General features: G+C 39.3%; 1 protein-coding gene across 10 annotated transcripts in view; it reads right to left on the bottom strand.

Annotated features, from left to right (window-relative positions):
* Nucleotides 1–997: 997 nt before the first annotated feature.
* The window catches only part of UNKL (unk like zinc finger), a 60,302-nt gene continuing 33,740 nt past the window's right edge, over nucleotides 998–27,559 (bottom strand). For 6 of the 10 annotated variants that reach the window (XM_056337124.1, XM_056337129.1, XM_056337123.1 and 3 more), the window contains 8 exons: nucleotides 25,148–25,336; nucleotides 22,912–22,974; nucleotides 21,171–21,336; nucleotides 14,520–14,612; nucleotides 9,176–9,406; nucleotides 8,351–8,553; nucleotides 7,274–7,528; nucleotides 998–5,042 (listed from right to left, as the gene is read on the bottom strand). In XM_056337124.1, coding sequence (XP_056193099.1) covers nucleotides 4,887–5,042; nucleotides 7,274–7,528; nucleotides 8,351–8,553; nucleotides 9,176–9,406; nucleotides 14,520–14,612; nucleotides 21,171–21,336; nucleotides 22,912–22,974; nucleotides 25,148–25,336 — 1,356 coding nt within the window. In that variant the 3' untranslated portion in view covers nucleotides 998–4,886. The remainder of the gene's footprint in view (nucleotides 5,043–7,273; nucleotides 7,529–8,350; nucleotides 8,554–9,175; nucleotides 9,407–14,519; nucleotides 14,613–21,170; nucleotides 21,337–22,911; nucleotides 22,975–25,147; nucleotides 25,337–27,559) is intronic. The other 4 variants (XM_056337126.1, XM_056337125.1, XM_056337132.1 and 1 more) reach the window with 4 other exon arrangements.

Genomic DNA, 27,559 nt, shown 5'->3' with positions numbered 1-27,559 from the left:
CAAGGACGTTGTCCAGGCACGAGATATGTTAATGTTGTTAACTTTAAGATATACTAGGTTCTTGAATGGAATGTGCTAATTGTCCAGGCAGGAGAGATGTTAATGTTGTTAACTTGAAGATGTGCTGGGTCTTTGAATGGGAATGTGGCAATTGTCCAGGTGCGAGATATGTTAATGAGTTCCCGGAAAGTTGACGAATAGACATGAATGACTTGTATAAGGAGGGGGCTGAGGGGTTCCCTCGGTGTGCATGACTTTGGTGGAGCGATCCCCCATGCACCCAGCGCTGCCAATAAAGGCTACTTAGTCACTAAGAAATGTTGACGTTCTTTAAATCAGTTTCTCACGTAAAGCCACTCGTAAGCTGAGACCATCTGGTAACCCACTTTCATTGCCTTGCCGGGGGTGCGCGGTCTGGAAAAAAAAGCCTGAAAAAGCCCTGGGCTTTACCAGGCCGGATCCGGATGGCCGGAGAAGCGGCTCCAGAACACCCCGGTGAATCCACCCGCAGCACTGTGTGCTGCCAGGCTCTTCGCACCTTAGGACGGGCGAAGTTCGGGGCCGGGGAGGCGCAACGGTCCCGCCCCGCATCGGGCACGCCTCAGCTGCCCCCGCCTACCAACGCCGCCGCTCCCCGCGGGGCTGCGGGCACGGGCCGCCGGAAGAGGCGGGGCCGAGCCGGGGCGTGGGCGGGGCCGAAGCGCTCCCGCTCAGCATCTGCCGCTCCAGCCCGGGAGACATCGTGTGCGCTCCTAGGACGTGCGGTACAGAGAAGAACGGAACGGAAAAGTGATTACGTTTTAATTACTTTGACAGCCTCTGTCTTGTAGCCCGAATCAGTTTCTTTATATCCCAGTTAGCCCCCTCTCTCCCTTCAGACAGTAAATGCCAATCCCAGTGGCTGAAAGCCTGAAAAGGTTAGGAATGCCATAATTAGATTGCAGAGGAAAGCATACCTGGCCATTTTTTAGTCTCTAAACACAGTATGGCTCAGAAATAAAGTTCAAAATTTTATTTCCATGTTGGTAATAAAAATAATTCCATGAATTCTGTAAACCATTGCATAAATGCTATAGTGTAGAAAAGTTTTAACAAGTGTTAACAATTTTAAACAGTTCACTACAAGTAAATGAGTATGCATTATAAATAATATGTTTTGTATTAAGAACAATTTCATTCACAAAATCATTTCTGTCTGTACAATCAAAACGTTAACAGCTTCCATAAATTAATATTGAGTAAAAATTCCCAATTTATATAGGGTCTGATGATGACCACAGTTACACAAGCATAGTGTGACAGTAATATTACTACTTCTATTTAATACTAGGATACTCAGAATGGCAATATAGAACAAAACAAGTATGTCTTTAATCATCTGCTATTCAAAGAAGACTAATAATAAGCCTATAACATGCAGCTTCGGATCCATCTGTAATTAGCATACTTCTGGTTAAATTACAGCTCCTAACTGTAAAAACCCTGAGAAATCACAACTTTAATCTATTATTCCCCAGGCTAAAATAATTGACAACATAATGGAATTCACATTAAAAATTAATATTCTTACATAAATTAACACAGAGCTTTGTCAGATACCAAAATGAATCTTGAAAATCTATTTCATTTACTTTTATGTAGTTTGTGAATTCAGCAAATTACTGTACTGTAACCTTTCAAAAATGTAATTTTAATGTATCCAGTTTCTCGACGGTGTATATAGTACAAAGATGAATACTTACAAAGGTCAGGTCTCACTTCTGACTTCTTCCAAATAGCTGTCTCTAGTCAACTGCATATATTTTATTGTCCTCCATTGCAAAGTACTGGTGTAAAAGTACGTATTTATTTATATTTGCAGTTGACTTGCTTTAATAAGATACAGAACACTTTGCTTGTAATTCTTCACAAAAATAATTTTGCAAAGAACAACTGTATTAATGATGATGTATGGTGCAAGTGATTACCAAAGGATTTGTCTACAATTATAGCAAGCTGCCCAGTCTGTGAATTTCATGAATAGGTATGTTTCTTTGGTATATGTTTTCCTCTCCTCCACAAAATGGTTTGTTGATAGTTTTTAAATCTGTCCATAATTCAGCACCAAAGAAATTTACAGGCAACACCTGCAACATTTTCAGTACTGATATTACCACAGGACAGACACCATTATTTTCAAGACCCGTTGTAAAATACAAAACATACAACAGACTAAACATACTAGTTCACTGCCTCTAAAAATGCAGCACGAATAAACTATGAGCGTGAATGTGATGATTCACACTGCAAGCACTCTTTACATTCCTTTTTAGTTGCACTTGCAAGATTAGGAAAATTGCCTGTTACTACCAAAAAAAAAAAAAGAAAAAAAGAAAAAAAGGACCAAGATCTAGCCTTAGAACACAGGCAAATGCACTAAAATACACACGAGCAACTACAATTTTGGAAGGGCAGCACACACACACTTCGATGTCTTGTGGGTAATGAATGTCACATAGCTGCGTGTGGGCAGCACAATGTGGCCTAAGCTGGTTTCCTCTAACATAGCGAAGTAAAAATTTTCACTAAGATATTTCTAAATGTTTTTGTAAGCAAAATGGTTACAGAATGCTGTCCAACACTAGATAAATACAGTAAACTGGTGTCCAAAATGATTGCTTATTTGAAAAACATGTAAAATAATGTCAAACTATAATTTCACATTATTCTTTGATTTGCTCACTGTTTAAAAACAAAACAAACCCCTTACATAACTAAGTTTGCTTTAGTCCAAAATGCTGTTAAGGTTCAAAAATCAGTCTTTGTTATAGACTGCACATATGCAAGAAATACATTAACACCTACAGCCAAACTTTGTGTTCGAAGTTCCTTTTCTTAGAAGTCCAAAGCTGGCTACACCTCTAAAATGGCAGTATCTTATTTTAGGACAGAAAAGTGTGTTTGAAAATGCAAATACAGTCCAACTTTATACTCTTCTCAGTACAAACCTTTTAGACAAACTGTTAAAGTCAACAAAATCACATTATTAAATCCAACTTTGCTCTTTAAAGTGATCTTCAGACAAAATTTTTGGAACAGAAACAAGTAGAAATAAATTTCATATTTTATCCTCCTTCTCCCTTCCCGAAAGGTCTCCAGCGTTCCTGCAGATTGACATGTCTTAGGAAAGCAGTGACAAGTCTATACATTTAGTTCTCTCAGAAAATGTGTAATGATTTTTTGCGAACTCAAGCCTTTGTACAAAGAATGTTAAAACCCAACCATGATAGTGATTTCACTACTACTGGCTTGGGCCCTTTATTTAATGCTGACACAGTTCTAAGAACTCTGTTTAGACAACAATGATTTTAGTATATATCTTGGCTTTTGTTTTAGCATGACTGAACTTTAAATAGGTTTAACTCTTTGCTGCCTGTCTGAACTCACTTTCCATACTGAACACAGTAATATGGATACAAATCACGTAACACAGTAGTAGGTCATTTCAATCTTAACTTGTACTAGTGTCACACCTGAATTCAACAGAGAAAGGAGTAATGCAGGCAATTATTCCATGTAGGAAAAGTAAAAATACACAGTGTTAGCATGCCGTAATTAATTAACTTCTCCTGAATTGCATGTTCCCAACTACCAGAATGAAGTAAGAATATTACCACCTTTTAAAAGAATCACTGTCAAAGTGCCACTGCCTCATTACATACTTAAATAATTCCGTAGTTCCTCTCAAATATGCATTACTTCATTACTGAAAATGTGTATTTTTAAATATTTATAAAAGCAAGAGACGTATTCTAGTTATTGTCAAATTGTTCAATACAAAATTAAGCAATAGAAATTATTTGCAAAGTTTTTTTTTTATGTCTTCTGCCATTTTATAGGATATTGGGCATAGGCACTTGGTAATAATATATATCTCATATCTGCTCCTGATAAGTACTACACAGGTTAGGAGATGTACAAAAACTTTTAAGACTACAAACACCCAAACTGAGGGAACTATGCAAATTGCACGGTTGTTTACTAAAACTGATCTGTTTCACAAAATTGAAAACATGTCTTTGAATGTGAAAGCTTATGTGCCTCACTGTTTTTGTCTCCACTGGTACATTTATAAATACTACAGTATGTAGTTAACATAAACTGTAAAAACCCTATAGATAAGTTGTCATTTCTATCTAATCATATTGTGATTTAACAGTAAAACCATGTGAAATATTTTAAATTCACAGTACACATGTAACACATTATATTATTGCATATTAAAAAATAAACATAAGACCTAGAAAGCAGCCTGAAGCAATTTACAACATATCTTCTAACAAAACACAATAATTACAAAGTGCTTTTACATTAATCAGAGTTTTTCAAGCATCCAAGTAAACATAGTGTTAGACCTAGTCCAAAATACTGGCTCTGGCGTTTCTACACACACCAGACATGGCAAAGGGACCATTTGTACTGTTAAATGTGTAGTTACTGTACCTACGTATCCCCTACGCATCTATCTTCTTTTAATGAAAATAACAGGTATAAACATTTCATTCAGGCATTATGGTAAGATTTATACAAAGTGATTACAGTGCAAATGAACCTAAGTAGCTTGTGCACTAGGAATCTAAGTGGAAGTCGGAAAAGGCTGTGATGGGACTGGGAGGGGGAACGAAAGAACCTCAAGACTACAGAACCTCATCAAATAACTGCAGTTGATATGTAAATGTGAGCAAGCCCTATTCTCTATCTTAAAGCAACTAAGTTTCTGACATCAAAATGGAAATCAGTCTAGCACTATTAAATGGATTAATTATGAGCGATGTAATTCTTATACAAAATGCAAAACCGTAAAATTATTTAATTCATGAACATGATATGAGTACTATGCCTGCATGTTACCACAGATTATTTTTTTTCTTGCAGCAGGAACATTCTTCTTGTGCAGCTGCACAGTGATCACAAAGTACATACTGTTGACATGGATTCAGGATAACGCTACAGTCACCTTCCTGACATATGATACACTTCTTTGACTGAAGCTGAAAAATCACCTGTAAAAAAAAAAAGATTACTGCACTCAGTAAAAATTATTCCAAAGTAAACAGCTGCATTCAGCTTTACACATAACTGTCCCAAATAAACTTCTAATTTAACAACACAAAGGACAGTGGTTTTGTATGATGGATAGCTGAATGACGGTCATAAGATCAGAGCACAGGCAACCTTTAAAGTAGCATCTGGAGGAGTATAAGTGCTTTTAGAAAGGAAAATATCTAGGATTGAACCTTTGGACTGAAATCTTTCTACATAATTGGGACAAGCAATGCAAACAAGCAAAAACAAAACCAAGGAAATAAGCCTTTTTCATTGTCACATACTCCCTCATTTTGCCATTTCAAAACACTGTTAGGTTTTCTCATGCCATGGGAGATGTTTGCATTAGAACAAAACGGAAGAATCCCAAATGTGCAATACTGAATAAAGCTACTGACACAGACTTGGGGGAGGATGTTACTACTGCAAATAAATGTCTCCATGAAATCGGCCATGTCAAACCTATTAAGGAACAAGAACAACTGAAAAGTTGCTAAAAGCCATGTTACTTTTTGAAGAGCAAGACATGGTTCAAACTAAAAGAACCCAGAATGCTATGTGTGGCACTACCTAAGACAGGAACTGTCTCCTGGAAGGAAGAGTTAGGTAGGAAGAGGCCACAGTGGTAAAGGAAATCTGAGAAACTGGAAAGAATTGTAATGGTTCTGATCACTGCAGCCTGGCCAAGATGACTTCCATTCCAGAATGTAATGACTTTTTTGGTAGGAGATCCCAAGACTCTTTTGCTCCTCTTTAAAATCCCTTTGGAGAAAAACAATAGTGTTTTATAATCCAATGCAGAATCCTGTAAATATACTTGATAACAGAAGCCTGGTAACCAGCAACCCTCGTCCTCAATCCACCTTCTTTATTGACAAAGACTTACATTATGTTTTAAACTCTTCTAAAGACTTTTTCTTCAAGGCTGTAGTTCATACTGATACAGATAGCACTGGACAGGAGGTGAAAAGACAAGAGAAGACCCTGCTGAGCTCAAACAGGTACAAGAATACAGCAGACCATCCCCACTGTGAAAGAAATTTTTTTTTTTTTTTGTCTGAGCAGTGCTGTCACCGTTGAAACAAAAAGAGCAAGAATTGGTGTCATATTGTGATGTCACTGCCCTCTGCGACTGCAGGGGAGAAAGCAATGTCAAACCAAGTTGTGCCCAGCAAGGTTTGAAGTATGGTGCCTGGAGCAGTGCACGGTCATTATTATCTTCCTCAATGTGCTCAGAGGAGTGGCACCTGATACTTCCAGCTTTGAAAGCCCTGAGAAATGCCCTCAATCTGGCAGCAGAAGAGCATCCTAAAATTTGGCAGAAACTGAGTCTGGATTTGAGAGAAGGTGAAATACAGCAATATGCCACTAAGGTGATTAAGGGACTGAAGCACCTGACATAGGAGGAGAGGCTGAAAGGGCTGGAATTGTTCAGTCTTGAGAAGAGATGGCATCTTACTAGTGTAAGTGTAACCTGATGGGAGGAAGTAAAACAGACAGGCACAGACTCTTGACAGTGGTATCCAGTGAAAGAAGATATAACAGGCATAAATTAAAATACAGAAAATTCCACACACCCACATGAAAAAAATTTTCTTACTGTGAGGACGGTCAAACACTGGAAAAGGCTGCCCACAGAGGTGGCAGACTCTCCAACCTTGGAGATACTCAAAACCCCACTGGGCAAGGCCCTGAACAACCTGCTTGAGTTGACCCTGCTTTGAGCAGGGGGTTGGACTGGATGATCTCCAGAGGTCCTTTCTCATGTCAGTGATTCTATGCTCCAAGTCTGTACTGGCCTCTCTGACACGGACTCCTAGCAGGGAACTTCACCACCTAACTTCTAAACAAGTGAAAAGCATGTAACTACTGTAATTTATTTAGGGCAACTTTTTATTTATTTAGATAGTGTCTAAAACATTGGGAGTAAAAGCTGGCTTTAAGTCTTTTTTTTCATCACCCCAAGAATACTCGTGAATCACTTGTAGTTTGTTCTGATAGCTGATCAAAAACTTAGAATCCATTAGGTTGAGAAACCTGAACCATCCCTGTATTCCAGAAAAGGAAGACTTAACACTGAGAGCAGTCTGGCTCTTTGAAATGAAACGTGGCACAAATATATCATTAAATGTTACTGAGTTGCCAGTTTCAGTTAATCAGAAATAGTTATGCAGAAGAAGAAACTCACCTCGTCTATTGTTTCTAAATTTAAGTGCAGCCGATTTTGTAAGGAACGAAGCTTTGGCAAGGGTATCTTTTCTAGATCTCCATAGTTTTTCATATAAGGTAATGTAGTAGACAGACAAGCAGCTAATTGCACCTTCAGCTTTTTTAATTTATTTTCCACTTCCTCCTTCTTCTGAAGAGCAAGTTGTTTGTCCGCATCAGCGATGTTAGCACGTTCTTTTGCTTCTTGAGCCTCTTTCTGCCATGCATCACATGCCTGGGAGAAAGACATTTCCAGAATATAAAAAACATTTTTTTTTAAACTAACAACAGACGTCCAAATACAAAAGCCTTCAAAGATGCAGGTAATCTCTAATTTTAGACCTAACAATGCATTTACTGTCAATTTAATGCTTCCTCCTGCTTATCCTACCTTCTAATGAACATCTCTTCTTGTTTTGACTTAATGTAATTTTTAGGTATGTGACTGTTACTTGTCTGTAAAAAGCCTTTTTGGAGCTTTATAAATGGAGCAAATTTTAAATGTTAAATTTGTAATTTAATGTCAAGAGACATCAAAACCTATCAACATTTAGTACAGCTACTTGACTGCTCCTCATCACAGAGAGAACAACATGAGGGGAAGGAAAGGCCTACAGAAAATGCTCTAGGCTGGCAGTTATGAACAACCTCAGCTTAACTGCTGAGATGGGTAGATACTGTCCGGGTACGCTATACGACCGCAGCTGCTGGACATCCTCTACTTTTTTTGCATGCTTATCATCTGAAAGAGGTACAGGAAGGAATATATATCTTCAGTTATTTAAACACAAAGATATGTTGCTGTTCAGCCCTACCCAGAATATGTATATATGTCCTTGTCTAGAGAGGCAGATCAACTTCCTGAAGATGAACTGCCCTTTAAAAAGCTCAGTTTCCTTTATGTTGCTAGCTGATTTTGAGGATGGAAAAAACATTCCTTTGACAGACTGTAATAAAACTCTGGGTCCAAGGATAAGAAGATCTGTAAAAAGGAAAAGCAGTAGGAGCTGCTTGCTTGTTTAAAAAAAAAAAAAAAAATTACCATAAATTAGTGTACCTGTTTTACTTGTTGCCAAGATTCTTCCCATTGTTTTAGTTTTCTCTTGGCATCATCAAGTTCCTGTCTAACTCGACTTAATTCATTTCCACTGGTGTTTGAACTTACTGAGGGGGTAGTGCCACTGCTTAGTACTGGGGATGGACTAGGAGAGAAATTCCCAGTTACAAAGTCCCAAATGCTCCCTGTAACACCATTTAAACCTGTAAAACAAAGGCAGAAAAAATAATCACTCTGCATACTCTGCTGCAAAATGTTTCACATGCAGAACAAAACAGATGTGCCAAATATGCAAAAATTATATTTTTATCTGCAAGACAACATTATTTCACTGGAAAATGTTTACAGTATTTAGAGCAAATCAGGAGAGTTCCTGTACGGGTTTTTTTCTTGCCGCTTTTAATATGAGACACTACAGTCCACAAAAGGAGGAGTGGGAATTCATTTATATACAAAAAACCTTTTTCCTAGAAGCTCATACCTCATTTTAATTCCCCTTCTTTCTGTTTTGTATTTTCCTTTAGCAAAATGCCGCAGCTAAAATGCATTACTGCTGCCTGTATACCAACTGTTGTATTTTATTCCTTTCAAATGCCTCTGTAAATATCTCCTCTTCCAGGAATTCTTTTTTTCCCCTTCACTAGGAATGGAGTTCACTCAAACTTTCTCCTACATACCACATGTCACTCCACTATCAGTAGCGCCATCAATTACAACAGCTAGGCTTTGCTGTCCAGATTAAGTCATTAGAAACATGCAAAGCCTTGAACTGGACATTTCTTACCTACCATAGAATTCGTTCCCTGTTACAATACACGAACTTACCTAAAGAGCTGTGAGAACAGGCTGAGGTGCCTAACATACTATGTTCCGTCTTCAAAGGCTGAGGCTGCTGGTGGTGGGAAGCCGTGGTGGATGAGACAAAAGACTGAGACAGCGATTGTGAAAGAGAACTGAGTGGAGAGGTTGAAAGGGATGATGATGAATGTAAAGATGAGGAACGAACAAGAGAACCTGGAATACTGACAGGCGCTGAACTTCCCAGTAATCTCTGACCTATGTATACGTTAGAGGGAAAAAACAAAACCAAAAAAAAAGATTTATTCCAAAGCAGTACACACAGCTCTCTGTAAGTATTTTTCTGAAAAATATATAAAATGAAAATTAAATTATATATTCAAATATCTTCCTTTAAAAAAAGAAAGCTTTATCTCCTACTGCAACAATATTTTTTAAAATGGAACACCTGGAAGTAGTTTTCCAAGTGCCTGAAAAGAGAATTTGTAGCTTTACACAGCAGTGGCCTCATCCTCAGCTACAAAGAAAAACACTTTTCAGATCAAGTTATTTGACTTACTCATTTTTACAGCCAGCAACTAACGCAAGTGGAGAAACGGACTGAAATGTAAAGAATTATGAAAAAATTTATTGCTATTTTAATACATACATTAGAGTTAAGCAAGTGAGACCACATACCTTGAAAATCATACACAGCACATAGCTCAATTTCATTCCTCTATGTACTTTTGCTTTTGTTCAGATTTTAAAAGTCAAATGTACTTAACTCTCTATGAAAACCAAGTTTGAAACAAAGTAAAAATTAATTCAGTCAAACAAATGCATTGTTTGTCATTTCCCAAAATAACTACAATAATTAAAAATAGGTACTAAAAAAGGATATTCAGTCATGCAATTACTTAAATAAACATGCACAGATGCAGTGCATTTTCCTGATCAGGAAACAGTTCAACATTTACTGTGAAGATTTTACTCATCAATATGTTTGAATAGCAACTAAAAATTACATCACCCTTACTTAAAAAAAATAAAGCAGTCAAATTATTATACCTAAATCAAGGGTTGTGATTCTAGTTTTTTGGTTTTGCTTAAAACAAGTGAATTCATGTAATCAGAGAAAACATCATTCTTTCTGGAAGTATTTCAAAACAAAAAGACAAGGATGTTCATTACAAGCTGCACTGCCATGACGGCTTAAAAATATGTGTCTCTTGAAATACTCAGCAAACGTTATCAAGGTCAGCCTCATGACCTTGATAACATATGAGGAAGATATAAGACAAGACACATAACCACAGATGTACATAATGTATCAGACAATAAACGTACACTGCTCTTCACAAGAGGAGCAAGGAAGCAACAAAGTAAAGGGAGGGTTAAAGAAAATTTATTTTGAATTAAGAAATTTAAAGCGCTGAAGCAGCTAAAGTGGCGGAACCAGGCCTTGGCCCTTGTATAGCCCTAATCCAAGGCTGGTTTAAACTCCAGTCCAGTTAAATAGTAGGAGAATAGAGAAACAATAGATGATCAATTTGTGTACACAGGTGCTTTCTGAAATGCAGATGTCTTTAGAAAAATTAATAAAGATTAATAGGAATTGCTTGTTCAGAGACTAAGTGTGCTTGAAGGAGTATGTAAGTTAAACCAGGCAGAAAGAAGATCACGATCCAAGGAGAAGCCTGGAACTGAAGCAGAGACTGGAACCGAACAGATGAATCAACTGGGACAGAGTCAGGTGATGGATTCACAGAACTGACAGGACCAAAGGAAACTTCTAAAAACCTTGGGCATTGACTAATGATTTGACAAGTGTAAATAAGCTGTGCTGTATCCCTTGGTTCTCTGCCACTCACTGGGGTGGTGACCCAGCTCTGAGTTGTGATTAAAGCAAACCTAGTGGTACCCACGTCTGAGTAAATTTCTCCTTTAACAGGAGTTCAGTTAAAAAAAAACCGGCCAAGCAGGAATTCTCTTTGAGACCCAAAGTAAAGCCCCACACAAGCACTGTATCAAATGGTAGCAGAAGAACCATCTCTTCTCTGGTTCTTAAAGTAGTCTTCAAATCCAGTTGACTTTTGGCAAATACAATCTGCCTGCATGTCTTGAGTCCATGGGCAAGGTTTTGGCAGGGGGCAGGCTTGCAGAAGTGGCCAGGGGCTGCCCCATGCCCGACTCAGCCAGTTCTAGTTGGCTCTGGCAGACCAGCCGCAGGGCACAGCTGCACCCTTCAGCCACTCTGGGGTCACCTTTGGGAGAACAGTTAAGAAAGGGCGAAAAAAATGCCTCACAGGCAGAAAAGGAGGGAGCAAGAAACAGCCCTGCAAACACCAAGTTCAGGAAAGAAAGGGGAGGAGGTGTTCCAGTTGCCAGGGTGGAGATTTCCCTGGAGTGGAGATTCCTGCGGCCCATGGAAGGTTTGGAAGAGACCACAGTGCAGCAGATTTCACTGCACCCCATGGAAGAGGCTATGGTACAAGCACAAATCTTCCTGCTGCCTGTGGACAGAACCAGGTCAGCGCAGGCGGATACTGCCAGAATGAATTGCAGCTCATGGAAAGCCCATGCTGGCGCAGGTTTGCCTGACAGGAACTGCAGTCTGTGTAGAGGACCCATGCTGGAGCAGGGACCAGTGTGAGGAAGAAGGAGCAGCAGAGAGGAATCGCTATGAACTGGCTGTTACCTCCAATTCCCCATCCCTCTGTGCCGCTCGGGACGAGGAGAGGTAGAAGAGCTGGGAATGAAGTCGAGCCTGGGGAAAAGGTGGCAGGGGGTTGGTTTAGCTTTTCTCTTTGTTTCTTACCATCCAACTCTACTTTAATTGGCAATAAATTAATTTTCCCCAAATCAAGTGTGTTTTGCCCATGACAGTAACTGGTAAGTGATCTCCCTGTCTTCATCTTGACCCAGGAGCTTTTTCATCTTATTTTCTCCCCCTGTCCTATTGAGGAGAGGGAGAGAGCAGCAGGATGGGTGTCTGGCTACCCACTAAGGTCAACCTATTGCACTGCATGAACTATCCTGCACATACAAATAAAACTGGTTACAGTACTTTCTTCCTGTTCCACGCTTCATGGTACTTCCAATGAAACGCAGTCACTCCTTCAGCATAGAACACAGCAGTAAATGAAATATCGGTCAAACAAACTATAGCATCAGGAGAATTGCTGAGCCTGACACCACTAGCAGAGAAATAAATTTGAAATTGCACACATTATCAGTTTCTTTCCAGGCCTGTATGAAGGGGGATATCACGAACAATAATGGAAAACATTATTAGACAACACATAAACTGTTCTGGCAAAGGAACAACCTGTTAGCATCATCACTGGACAGAAAATTTTAAGTCGTCAATCAACCAAAATAAATACAAAGCCCTAAAACCTCTGAAGATATTCCCACTAACATTACTGATGAGAATCTACATAAAACTAGATGACCACCTATTGACACTGTAACATCTTGGGTCATTCTGTATGGATCCCCTAATAACCTGAAGTATACAAGTACCACAAATATGACCTCTAGTAACAAAAAAACAACCTTGGGAGAAAACACAGTCAAGGTGGGAGGGGCACCAGAGCCTGTATCACTGTCGTCAAGATTTCAGAAATTAGTAATTTGGTGTAAGGAACTTCTTAATCAGTGCAATTCAGTGTTGGTTTCTTCTAGCTCTTGCTATCAATAATGAAGCCACCGCTACAATCTGCCTAGATCTACTTCATGCCAAAACATCAACAGCACCAAACGGACTGTAAACTGCCTCCCCAAATGCTCTGCTCAGATCTGAAGACAGAAGCATGTCACCAGTCGCTCTGTTGTGCCCACCTCCAAATGAGCAAGCTGATGAAGTGAAAAAGTCCATTTCCAACCAAGTGACTTTCCTGAATTCCATTTGCTCTGAAGCTTCATGTATCCACACACTAATCAGTGAACTTGCCTAGGACTGTCCCCTTTCACTGCAAAGGAAGCACTTGAAGAAGGAGAAGTTCGAAGCAGAATCTCTCTGGACACCTGTGTTATTTCTGAAAAGAAGCAACTTACAGTTGTTTGTAATACATGCTCGACTGAGGGAGTGAGGGCACTTGATACTCACTTGGGTCAAAATGACTTCCATGCCTTATGACAAAGTCTTGAATCTGTAGTGCTTGGGGGGGTTATCATCCTATCCACTGTGCTCCCAGTGACAGCTTACATACTCCAACAACATGAAATATATCTGTATATTCATTAAAGCTAGCAGACTAAAAATATAATTGTTAACTTAAAGGAAGAAAAACCTAATGTATAGAGACAATAAGTGCAAGTTTTTCTTCCTGGAGCAACAGTCAACAATAATAAAACAGTATGTAGCTATAGTTGTTTTACCCTTTGTGTCTAGAGCCACAGGGCAAGAAAAACATGGGAGGAACATGTCTGCCCTCCAAGAATACAGTTTTGTTTGTGTGAGTGGAAGCTTAACACATACCCACAACCAACTTAAGAATCACCATAGACCTCCTCCAAAGAAACGCTAGCAAAACAGATACCAGGAAGTAAATGGAAATATTATAAAAACGTGTCTGTTCTCTTGCTTTATGACTCTCAAAGGAATATGATAATGAAATTATAGTTCCTCAGTTTTCACCTCCTGTTTTTCTGTTTGTTTTTTTTTTTTTTCTCTCAATTATTTTCCCTTTTCTGCTTTCACAAAGAGAAGGTGACATTTTAATTTCTTGATGTTCCCTACCCTTCACCTTTCCTCTCTGCTGTCTCTTCCCTGCACCAACCTCCTTTGCTGCTTCTTCCTCTCCTTTCCCAGAGGAGGCCAAATGGCTGAATACTTCCCAACCTTCAACTAAATTGCTCGTTCCAGGTTAGATTCATAGAAATACTCAGTCCCTAACTTGCAAGTATTAAAGTCCTAAAGGTTGCTAGCTCCTTCTCCTCAAGAATTATCCTCACTCCCCCTTCTCAGCAACCACCTAATCATGGAAGTACTTGTTGGTCCCCACAGCACATACTGCCTGGTGTCAGACATGGCAGCGCTCAACACGCAGGCAGTCAAGCCCAAGCATAATGCCTTCCAGTACAGGCATGTAGGTCCTTCCATTAACTATCATGTCCATGGGCCCAAGTCATTAAGCACGTTAGCCCCTCAAAAAATATTTAATAGACCGATCTCTTACAAAATACAGACAGGATGGTAGCAGTGCAACCCCCTTACACCACAAACTTAAACAGCTGCAAAAAAACTATTAAAAAACTCAGTTACAAAAAACTGAGGACTTTTCCTCAAAGTCTTTGCTGTCTGTAACTATTTGGATGAGTAACAGTTCAGAAAGGTAAGAAAGGTATTTAAAACGAACGTAATTTTATAAACTGGACCTCTTACTTGCTAATCCAAGGTCACTGCCTTCTTGATCTTCTAAATCTCTATCTATAGATGCGACGTTCACATCCTTAAAATGCAAATCTAAAGCAGAACCTGTTAAACAAAACATTGTATCAATGAATTATCCTTGAATTATCCGTAAAACTGTCATGGCTGAAATGAGGAAAATTGTCCTGGTTTCAGTTGGGATAGAGTTAATTTTCTTCTCGGTGGTTAGTGCAGTGCTGTGTATTGGATCTGGTGTGGGAACAGTGCCATCAGGGACTTCTTGGTTTCTCAGGCCTTGCTGGGGGGCTGGAGGGGCACGGGAAGCTGGGAGGGGACACAGCGGGGTCAGCTGGCCTGAACCAGCCGGAGGGGCATTTCCATACCATGGGCCATCCTGCTTGGTATATAAACTGAGGGGGGGTGGTTGGGGCTGCCTATTGGTCGCTGCTCGGGGACTGGCTGGGCATCGGTCAGCGGGGGGTGAGCAGTTGTGCCGTGCGTCACGGGTTCTCTTTCCTCCCTTCCCTTTGGATTTCATTCCTCCCCCCTTCTCCCGACTTTTCATTACAACTGTTACTGTTATCGTTACTATTATTCTTTTGTTCTTATTTTATTTCAATTAGTAAATTGTTCTTATCTCAACCCTCGAGTTTTACTTTCCTCTCCAATTCTCCTTCTCATCCCCCTGGGTGAGGATGAAGCAAGTGAGCGGCTGTGTGGCACTTAGTTACCAGGTGGGATTAAACCACAACAAAAATTTGTTTGACGATTTTTGTAAGTGCTTCCATCGCAGAACCTTTCACATCTAGGTCATCATCTTAAGCACACTATTGACACACAGCGAAGGATATCCTCTCTATTTTCTAAAAGGGAAAACCTTCATATAAAAGCTATTACGGTTCTTTATACTGGTAAGATGAACAGAGGATAAAGGAGAGGTGGCCATCTATCTGGATTTTCCACAAATCCGTGTCACCTGCTGTGCTTAGATGTACATCAACAGAGAAAGAAGAAAAATAAAATTTGGATACCTATGTAAATATATTTTTTATTATTACTGAAGAAACCCAGGTATTATACACCTGAGGGAAGGCACTGTAAATGCCCCTTTCAACAGGTAGCCCTCGGGGTAACTAATTTACGTATCAGGGTACACAGATCTAAGGAATGTCAGAATATTCAAGTGAAAATGTGCAATATTTTAAAATAAAATTAAAAAATCACATTTTTTTTAGACTTAGCAGTTAGACTGCCTTTGCTTTTAATGCTTATGTTGGTCTAAAATGTCTCTAAGCAATGTCAAGAAAAAGTTCTTATCAGTATACTTATTACTAGGTCCACTGCTTATAAAGTGTTAGAAGATGGGCGGTTTTGCCCTGATACCTCTATGTGTGCAGAAAAGAAGTTAAGAGGAAGAATTAAGTAATTTGCCCCTCTGTACCTATACTTTAACTAATGTTGAACAACTGCACAGTCAGGAAGACAGGAGACAAGTCTGCATAAACGCTGATTTTACAGGGAGAAAAGTGATGATCCTAGTCACTGTGGTTAGTGATAGCAATCACCTCTCTAAAGGATTTTTAGATTTTATGTTGAAAATCATTATTAAAAATTGGCACAAAGCCTAAATGAGTTGAAAAGGTACAAACAGAAACAGAAGACACATCAGCTTGTGTAAAAGTTTTCAGAAGATCCAAAAGGAATCTCTTGATTCCTTTGGAATTGGACTGATTCATCTCTCATGGCCTAGTGCTAAACGTTAGGCACTGTGAACTGCAGAAAATCTTTGGCAGAAGTACTAGACAGTTGTAAAAGTGCTACAAGTCAGAAACTGAAAGGACTATGTGGATCATTAATATGAGATCAGTGCAGTGTTATTACGTATAGGCATTTCCAATGTTGACCAGGCTACTTGACTCCACAGTCTGCGAGCTTCCAGTTCAGGAAGCTGCCTAAGCTGTCCAGAACAAAATACCAGTTAAGAGATAAAGTTCACATACTACACAGTGATGCCTGTGACAAAGAGAGCTGAAGAGTTAACACAACTCTTTGTGAAGAGTTACTAGTCTGGGTCTCAAAAGCAACACAACTTCAGCAGTACGGAGTTGTGCCCAAACAGTAACCCTGATCTTTCAGCAGAACTGATACATCAGCTTGGTGTCGAGCAGTCGGGGAGGAAGCTCCCTCTGTATCTGCAATTTAGCCTGAAGGGATATACCCTGGGTTTTCAGTTTGGCAACAATAACCTTCTCTTGGAGACAGGTGCCTAAGTGAGCCCTTCTGTACAATACTGTAAGGTGGGGAGAGACGGTTTCCTTTTACCTGATGACTCAAGGCATAGAGTGGCTGCAAGTGCTGCGTGAAACCCAGATTAAATACCAGGTTCTGGACCTCCGTTGCTGCTGTGAGCCTTACCCTGTCTTTACCTTTCACAGGTGTGTTAGGGCCTTTCACTTGCAACACCGTAAGCTGCCTATCTTGCTCTTCCACCCCTCTGCTCTGGCAGTGCCTTCCAGCGCCTCTGAGACAGTACGTCTCCTTCCTTGTTCTCATGCTCACTATCTTGCTATGCTCGCCATCTGGCACCAGCCAGCTTCAGAGCATTCTCATGGTGGGTTCACAGGGCAGGGATTGCCACTGGTGTGAGAACACACTTCCTCCTCTTCTCCTACTCCTGATGGTAGCTTTTGATTTGAATTAGAGGGGCCCGGTAATCCCTTTGGACACAGCTCACCAACCAGCTAGCACGCAGCACCATCTACTGACCAAAGTGTGCTCCAATTAACACCAGAAACATTGCAAGCAGGAAGAGCCCATAAGGAGTTTGGGACAGTCTTGATGAAAAACTATAGTTAATACAGTTAATATGGGAAAATTATTATGTGAGAGAGAATCAGCTGCTGCACTGGAGAGGATGCCCAAGAGAGGAAGGATGCTTGTTTGCTCTGCCTATCATGTCTTTTCCCACTTGTCCACTGGGACGGTTTTCTCATTCTCTTTCTTCTCTCTCTCTTTTCTTATGCTTCTACATTTATCTGGAAATAATTTTCACCATTACGTGCCATAAGCCATGCAACCCTATAATAAATCTTCACATGTGAACCCTGTCTCAACATCCTTTGTGCAGAGCTACCATACACCTGTGAGAGCAAACCTCTCATCAGTAAGCTGCAGGATGTTCTGGGAGAGATCCCTCTCACTTTCACCAAGTGAAACTGTTCCACTTTCTTTCAAAGAATTCAAAATTATCTCAATCATTGACTGAAAGAGAGGCTTTAAAATCCCACCTTCAGCACCATCAATAGCTTTCAAAAGGGAAACAAACTAGTTTTTTTCAAGCTCTTGCAATTCCCCACATCACCCAGATGTTATTAACATTCAAAGTTATTTGCAGTGTCTGGCTCAGTGTATCACTATGCAAGTACACCAAGCCAGAGCAAAGCACAAGGCTGACACAAATCATACTGCTCAAATAGCAGGTCAGATCTAAGCCTGCACCCTTACTAAATCATTAACCTATCATATTCTGCTCACATGAGGTCTTAACTCACCCTGCCACACGTGTTCTCCCCTACCACAAGGACTGGCACGACTCCTTACTGTTTATTACCTAGATTTTTGAAGCTTAATTTCTGATACCTTATAGCTTTCTCAAATTCCACCACACATGGTGGAAAGTCATTGGAGTACTGGGAGAAAACATGGACAGCATCTTAAGATCACAGCACACATGGGAAGCAAATGGAGAGACATCCATTTTCCTTGAATGGCAAGTCTCCCAGACAAGCAAAATCTCCATGCTGGTATTCAAGAGAAAGCAATGGAAGCAACCAAAACATCCCAGCAGGATGTCCAGCCAGAACCTAACACAGACAACAGGGCTGAGTATCAGGCTGGCAGATGTCCCCTAATGTTAAGGTCCCACCTTATCCCTACTACCACTTGAGTCATTTCCCTTCACTGTTGCTCATTCCCTGTTTACTCCTCTCCAAATCTGTCTCCTTTTGACACTTTACTGACCTAATTTATCTTTTTTCCCCACCTCCCTTTCATTTTCAGGACTTAAAACATGCTGCAGCTTTTATGTTCTTAGATTAGGCTGCTGCTTTTTTTTTTTTTTTTTTTTACCAGAACAAAACCAGACAACCCATCTCCCTTGACTCTGACAGAAGTAGACTGCAGCAATAAACCTTCTTCCACTCCATCATTCCTCAGTTTTCAACATATTGCCCAAGCCTCAGTGCTAAATACTAGTTCTGATTGATATGCTTATACCCAAATCCGCTGCACCCTTCTCTTCCCCAGCTCTTGCAGACTATTACTCAGGGAACAGACAGAGAGGGCTTGGAGCTCCTCATAACATAAAGGGCCACAGAAAGGGCTACAGACCCCACTGTCTGACAAAGCTTCCTTAGTCCTTCCTAACGTAACCCTCCTGCATTTCCCCTAATCCTTTATCCAAAACCAATCATCCCCTTTTTCCATAATCACCTAGCCTCTTCCCTTGCTGCAGCTCTTTTTCTATCCCTTTTTTCACAACTCTTCAATCTACCACTTCCTACAAGGGCACTATGTAGTTATTTTCTGTTCTACAATAATGTCTTATTTTTCTGCTCTATTCAGATTACATGCAGCAGTTTATTTTCAATGCCATTCTGTATATCCACAAAGCAGAACTCTGGAAAAAGAACTTACATGTATATTATATTATTTTAAGGAAAAAAAAATATCTATGCAGTTACCATAAAGTAACTAACTTATACATACATGAGGCACATATTTTATGATTCATATTGTGTTAACAAACATAAGATACTGGAAACTGTTTTAGAAAAAACATCTGTAGACAGCAGAAGCATAGTTTAACTCAGAGGAATCAAGAGTCTCTTACGCTCAATAATGCAATCACACTGAGACACAGGAAACATAGCATATCACTGTTTAAACAACTTTGCAATACTTGTTCAGTATATCACGATTTTAAAATTATACTGAATTAGCACCATGTCTGGTATACAGAAATTAGATCATGATTTTTATTGTTATATGAGTAACTTGTCACAGCCAACTAGCCTCTACTTATTCCAGAAGCAATGCTTATCTTGACAAAAACATGATTTCATTCCATAGTATACCTTAAAATATTAACTGTAAGATGATGAAATTATATTACTTGCATTTCTAAACTAAAATTCTGCTCATTCTAATTCTGAAATTTAAAAATAATTTAAAAGTTATTTTCAAATCTAACACACAAATCATCAAACAAACCTTTATGGAAAGCAAGCTATACACTTGTGAGACTGCAGAAAGAGACCCATTACTCAATATTCTGCATAGGTTTCTTTCCTGAAAATATTAAGAGAGCAAATGCCTAACTTACCATGCTGAAGTGCTGACTCACTGCCTGCAGTCTCCTGGTCGCTGCTACACATCGATTTAAACACAGAAAGCTTCAAGTACACCAGCTAATCACATCAGCTCCGTAATCATGGGACTTACAGCACAGAATGTGAAATACAGCATCTTTCAAAGTGTAACATTTCCTGCCACGGCCTCCTCAGTAATCCACTTTCAGTGTAAAAGTGCCAGAAATTTCAACAACTTTGTGAATAACACTAAATTATGGGGAGCAGCTGATACAGTTGATGGCAGGACTGCGGCTCAGAGGGACCTCAAAAGGCTGGGGAGCTGGACTGACAGAAACCCCAGGAAGTTCAACAAAGGCAAACAGAATAATGCTGCACCTGGGACAGAGTAAACCCTTGCAGCAGTACAGGCTGAGGGCCAAACAATCAGAAAGGCGGACTGCAGAAACAGACCTAGGAATTCTGATGAGTGACATGTTCAGCATGTTCTGTGGCAATAAAAGTTAACAGCACATTGGCCTGTGCTAGTAAAAGTGTAGCCAGCAAGTTAGGGGAAGCAATTATTCCCCTCTATCCAGCCCCTCTGAGACCACAGCAGGAGTACCACGACCAGTTTTGAAGTTCCCGGTGTCTAATTATTACTGAAGTATTTATCTCCTTTTACCATTTTCCACATAAACAGTCTAGCTGGTTGGAACCATGGGAAAGGCTTTGGGCTAATAACAGAAATTTTGGAAGCGAGTATTTCCCAGAATCTGTCTTGTGCACCCAGAAAGCAAGGGCTCCCCCTCTCTGTGTCCTTTCAGATCTGGTCCACATAGTGTAAACAAAAGATTTTGTCCTTGATCATACAAGTAACCAGACTGGAGAATACACAGTTAGCTGAAGAAAAATCTCCCATTTTCACACAAACACATTAAGATCCGTAATTGCACATGCTATGGTAACATTAAAAACAAAAAAAATAAATCTCATAAGCCTACAAACAGAAGTTGAGGAGAGAGCACTTCTAGCAACAGTGAGTTGCATTACAGAGATTTTACACATTGTTTTTAAATCACTGGCCAATACTCATGCCAAAATTCCAGTTTAAATGTCCCATTCACTCATTCCTACGCTTCCTTGAAGACCTTGTGAATCATGATTTTGGGTGAGAACATTTAAATAAAATTTCAGATACTGCTTTTAATTGCATACAATAAAGAAGACATTAATGTTGTACACACCTACAACAATAAGAACTTAAATAATGCAACAACACATGTACAATTGGAGATTAAATGTTAAGACTTACCTATTACTGATTCAATTGTGTTACTGCTGGAATAGAACGGGAGAGCTTTGGCACTGATAGCAGACACACTTGTAGGAGATGAACTATCTGATCCAACACTGGAGGCCAGACTGGAAGTTATACTTGAAGCAAGTGGGTTAACTGCTGAAAAAACACTGAGATGGTTCTGTTAAAAAAAACAAACCACATATGTATACACACATAAACACATTTACACCAATGTTTGTACAAGCATGTTAAATGAACAGAATATATTTTTTAAAGTAGTTACTTTAATTCCAACAGAAAGAAATCCAGAGGAACCCTCAGAATTAATACATTAGGATAATTTTTCATTATCATTTACCAGCAAGTGCATTTCTCCAGTGTGGCTAGACATCACTACCATATGAGGGAATTCTGCTTTCAGAAAAAAGGAATTTGAATACTTGCAAATGCACTCTACAAACATAATTCTTTAGGTGAAGCCTGATGTATCTTTTCAAAAGGAAAGTATCTACTGAGGAATTGTACAATTTCATTATGCATTTATACACATATTTTTTTTATCTGTAAATTTTCTCATTTAACCTAAATGCGATTGGTGCATAAACTGATGTTGTCTTTAGATAGCTGAGAAACATGACCACACAGCACACATGTATCACGTTATATAATGAACAACTTGTACCTGTGGTACTTTTTTCTAGCTGAACATTTTTTTCATACAAATCACACATTTGAATTATATAATATAGGAAACTAAAACAATATGTAACCATGTAACATTCTAAACTGGAAAATAACTTCACAAAGTCTACAGGAACTTGGTGCAGAGTTTCCAGTATTTCAATTCCCTTTATTGCTTTTTTTTTTTTATTCCTTCCAATCTTTTAGTTAATGAAAACATTTAACTGTAACTGAATCAATCAACACATCCTGTCATTGCCTTCTGTATAACAAGTCGTGGTTGTGTAGTATCTATGCTATTGACTTCTACAAATACCACAGAAACCTTCTATTTCAAAGCTAGATATAGTGCAAGACTGAGGCCAGTAATGACCATGAGAATGAATATTTTTTTCTTTAAACATGGGCATAAACTGAAATACACAAAGTTTCACTTACACATAAAAAAATACTGTACTGCAATCGTGGCCGAACACTGGGACATGTTGCCCAAAGAAGCTGTGGAGTCTTCAGTTTTGGAGATACTCAACACACTACTACAGAAGGGACTGAGCAGCCTGCTCTAGCTGACCCTATTTTGACAAGGGGACAGATGGACTACACACCTCCAGAGAATCATAGAAAGGTTTGGGTTGGAAGGGACCTTTAAAGATCATCTAGTTCAACTTCCTCTTCCGTGGGCAGGGGCAACTTTCATTAGATGAAATGCCTGAAATGATGCTCAAAACCCCCACCCGACCCAACCTTGAACACTTCCAGGGATGGGGCGTCCACACCTTCCCTGGGCAACCTGTTCCTGTGCCTCACCACCCTTATAAAGATTTTTGAAATTATATCCAACCTAAATCTACCCTCTTTCGGTTTAAAAACATTGCCCCTTGTCCTATCACTATGGGCCCTGGTAAAAAGTCTTTCTCCATCTTTCTTAAAAGCCCTTTTCAAGCATTGGAAGGCCGCAATAAGGTCTCCCTGAAGCCTTCTCTTCCTCAGGCCAAACCACCCCAACTTTCTCAACATTTCTTCAGAGCACAGGTGTTTCAGCCCCCTGATCATCTTTAGCTTTTGGCAATACCTGCTTGTTGTCTTGTTCATTTATTTTCTGCTGATTCTCAGCTGGAAAGCTTCGATGCTTTGCCTGAAAGACGAAAACCTCTGTAATACATGAACTTAATAAGTGATTGCTGTAAAATGTATTATTAGTTTAGAAGGGTCAGTGGCATCTCTGTAATGATATCTTCAACAGGCTGACTTAATTTCCCTTACTGCGGTCCCACATGGAGTATTAAATTTTAATGATCACAGAGTAAATTGCCACATGGAAAAGGAACAGAAGTTGCACTTGTTCCATTTATATGCATAACTGAAAACATGCAAGTTATTTCTGGTCTAAAAAATAAGTATCCATGTTAGCATTATACTGTGACAGAAATAACATGTCCCCAACAATCACTGGATGGGGAATACTCTTGCCAGAGGTTGGTGGGACAGAAGCCTGAGGTAGCCAAAAGTTTGAGTGGAACTGTCTTGATTTTCCCTTAAAAGTGATCATGCTACAAATAATAAAAAAATAAAAAACAAACAAACAAAATTCCCTTCAAATAAAAGGGCAGATTTTCTGTGAACACAATTTTATAATAAAGTAACTTTTGAAACTAAGACAACACACTTAAATACAAGGGAATTCTAAGCACTTCCTTTGCCCCCTTGCTCCTTGCAGAGCAGGATCAAAGGATCTCTGTTCTTGTCAGGCCAGGAATTTTCAGTGACTTCCCAAATTGCAGTAAACTCTGCAAGGTGCTGTCTCCTTCGGCAAAAAATTGTTCTTCCTGCTGCCTTTGAGCAGTCTTGTGTCTGTTCCTCACTTCCTTTGGGATATTCTTCATGTGTCTTGTAGTGAAATCTCTCTAGCAGTAACAACTCTCCTTTATATGCCTCCCACCACTCTAGGTACTTTTTTATCTATTGCGAAGTCTGTCACTGCTTTCTCTCTAAAGAGATTAAATGTGGCCACTAAAATGCAAGCACATGACATTTTTGCTGCCGAGACCCATTATTTGCAGCAGTAGATTACTCATTAACTGACCAAAACAGCAGAACAGATCTTCACCAATGGCTACGCCATTTTCCGGTTATGGCTGACTCATGTTCAGAAAGCAGCCAGCTGACATCTAACTGCATTGTTTCCATGATATTTGACCAATGATCACTTGTTCTCTATATTGGAAGATGGAAATCTTTTCTGTCACAATGACCAACCTATATGACTCCAACCTATAGTCCATCTGAACATCTACATGTCAGAAAGCGACCCTGCCTGGAGAAGTTCAGAGTAATGATCGCACCATCACCTGCAACAAGTTACCATTTACAAAATCCACTTCCCTGCCTTCCGTGCTTCTTCTGGCTTTTACTTCTGCACTTCTCTGTGTATCTCAGGTTACAGAAATCGATTCCAACAAGTCACAGGTTTGCAAGGTGGCTGATCAGCTTGGCTGCAGCTTATTTAAATGTGTCATTGGAGCTCCTTTAAAATAGGTCCCTTCTGACAATTTAGAAGTGTAACTAGTATTATAATACAGAAAGAAAAAAATACTTTAACAGGTAAATACTGGGCTTTCATCTTTTTTCTCGCAGGCTATCAGAGCTGTTTCATATCCCTGAAAAATATCAGTCTTCCCTTCTCCCAACAGTCTCTAGCATTGCTTGTTTTCTCCCCACCTCCAGACTAAAGGACTGTAACTCCTCACCAACTTATATTTCAACCACTCTCCTCTCATTGCTAATGCTACATATCTCTCTCTAAGAGGCTTGTTATATTTTATCATCTATGTCTGTCTCAACAATGAACTTGTCCCAGGAGAGAGGCAGCTGCAGGTGGGAGAAGAAACAGACTGAAATTAATCTAAGATTGGAACTCATAAATAGTATCAACAGCCAGAAAGTAATTCATCCTTTCACCATCAATTTTCAACAATTAAAACTGAATCCTACCAAGTCTAGATATGATTTTTTTCCCATTGTTATCTTGTTCTGTTCTTGGAAACACAGGCTCAAAATGACAGTCTCTTAATTCCTGCAAAGTTAGAATTTACTGCACATCAGGAGAGCTGCAATGACCGTTTGCATGAGTGTTCCTGGCCTGTGACAACTGTAATTTGATGCAGTTTAGCTCACTGAAGAAAAGGGTTCCAAACTGTGTTCTAAATTACCCAAATCAGTGCTGATACATAAGGCAGACAACATTTTCTGCTGAATCTAATTTAACTGAAGACTACATTAGTACTTCTAGACCCATATTATTCACATACCTGATCTTCTCGTTCAAAGCCTGGTGCTTTTGGATAGCTAGATGTTGGTGAAGAAACACCTGACGTGCTAGACTCAGAACACAGAACGCCATTCCCTAATGATCTCTGTCTACAAAGAGGTCCAAGGGGTGATAAAGAACTACTGCTACCAGAACCTGATGTTACAGTTGGACTTGAAGAACAGGAAATCTGTAGAAGACAGAAAACAGTGTCTAATATACTCTATGATATTTTTTGTTTACAGCTATAGTCTCCCTGTAACATGATCAGTTGAAATTATAAATTAATTTCAGTCATGTCAATACAACACTGACACTGGTTTATTTGTACATATTTTTGGTATTAGCTTAAAAAAGTAGCAGATGACAGAAGTAACATGGAGTAGCTATCGTAAATATACAGACTTCAAAAGATAATGCATCTGTACACACCAGAATATTGTTTCTTAATTTACAGTTTAATGCAAGCATTATACAACATTTTACTCTTTTAAACGAATTCATCCAGATCAAGTCAAGCAGTTCAAAAAGAAAAAGACAAGTATAATCTTGGCAAAAAGCATCTCAGTGCTTGTTTGTAAATCTCAAAAGACTGTTCTGAGATTCCTCAATATTGAAACGTTTACTGATGAATAAACTAACATTTTAAAAACATTTAAAAACATTACTGAATTTATAATTTTTAGTTCTGCTACATGTTTTTAAGAGAATTTTAAACTTCTAAAGTAGAAGGCTTAAGTTGAAAGTACAACCTGTATGTAGGTCTAGACAATTTTTTTACTAAAAGTTCAATTCTGAAATTTGTGAACTCAGGTGCCAGCATCCTACAGTAATATGTTTGAGTGAAACTGTGGATATTGCTTGTTTCTACATTTCTTAAGTAAACTGTTCAATTTTCTTAACCTAAATTTGTAAGTAGACTCACAAAGGCAGTATGGACATAGTTGCATCCTACATTTATGCCGAACAGTTCAGTGGTGAGAACACTCGGTGATGATACACATTTCACTCCCTTCTGTGCCTGTTTCAGAACAGAATCTGCCAGCTCTCGAGGAACTGAACTAGTCAATACAACAATGGAGTGAAATTCTGCTAAAGCTGTTTTGGCTTGTTTAAATACAAAATACACACTGAATCAGACAGACTAAACAAGAATAACTATACAGTTTACTTTTAAACTCTCACCTTAGGTTTAACCCTAACCCTTAATTTTACTCTATGCTCTGAAGAATGCGGAAGTATTGAAGCAAATCAGGATTTTAACAGGAGACACCTCTCTCCCCAGAACAGTATAACCTCAAAACGCCCCTCCTGAGCAGGAACTTCAGAAAAACTCCTGTGTATCAGGTAGAGGACAGACATAAACCTAGATGAGGTCTTAACCCTCAAAAAAGGGTGAGAAAACACTCACCTCCAACACTGAAGAGTATTACCTACACATTCACTCACTCCTATCCTTACAGGACATCTCCTGTCACAACCTTATCTGTGTGGAGTTCTGGAATTAGGTTGCTTCTGAAATCCAAAGACAGCTTCTCTACAGAGCAGTCTAAAATGTACATATACCCTGAGAGCTGACAGAAGTAGAAGAGTGGGTACCGCAGCAAGCTCTGACAAAATTCCTTCTGAATTCAAAGGCTGAAGAATTCATGTTTTGACCACAAGCTTTTTACAACATGCAACATTCTGTTGCCATTTACTCTAAATGCAAAACTGAGGATTGCCCTTGTGCAGGGCGATGCTAAGTTTGCACATAATTTCAGCTCCAAAATACTGAAATCCTTTCTTTATGCTAGTGAGAAAAAGAAGATAAAAGGACACTGCCAGGAAAAAAACCATTGCTCTTCAGCGAAATTAAATTATTTTTTTTCCCCTCAATAAAACCATGCTAAGGCATTCAGTTCTATATCAGAAGATTTTTGAAAACTTCTTTATGGGTCAGGTGATGGATTTGTAGAACTGACAAGACCAAAGGAAACTCCTAAAAACTTCGGATGCTGACTAATGATTTGATACGTGTAAATAAGCTGTGCTGTATCCCTTGGTTCTCTGCCACTCACTGCGGTGGTGACCCAGCTCTGAGTTGTGATTAAAGCAAACCTAGTGGTACCCACGTCTGTGTAAATTTCTCCTTTAACACTTCTGGTAGCACAAGACTGCTTAATGCAGCAGACAAATAAGTAAGATAAAATGACTAGACAGCAAAGGTAAACTAACACCCAAAGAAAGGTACTAATTTAGATAAACTACTGACTCAATTTAAGGATGAGCTCCCTGATCTGCAGAGAATATTTCTCGGATGCATATTTGATGTCCACTCTTTCAGCTAGGCAGGCAACACAGATTATTTTACCGACACAGGAACATGTACATCATGGTTGCTTTCCTACACTGTGACCTAATGAAGATCAGG

This window comes from Falco biarmicus, chromosome 4, assembly GCF_023638135.1.
Source record: "Falco biarmicus isolate bFalBia1 chromosome 4, bFalBia1.pri, whole genome shotgun sequence".
Taxonomy (NCBI): Eukaryota; Metazoa; Chordata; class Aves; order Falconiformes; family Falconidae; genus Falco; species Falco biarmicus.
The sequence above is the reverse complement of the archived record's forward strand: the minus strand, read 5'-3'. Positions and strand labels throughout refer to the sequence as shown.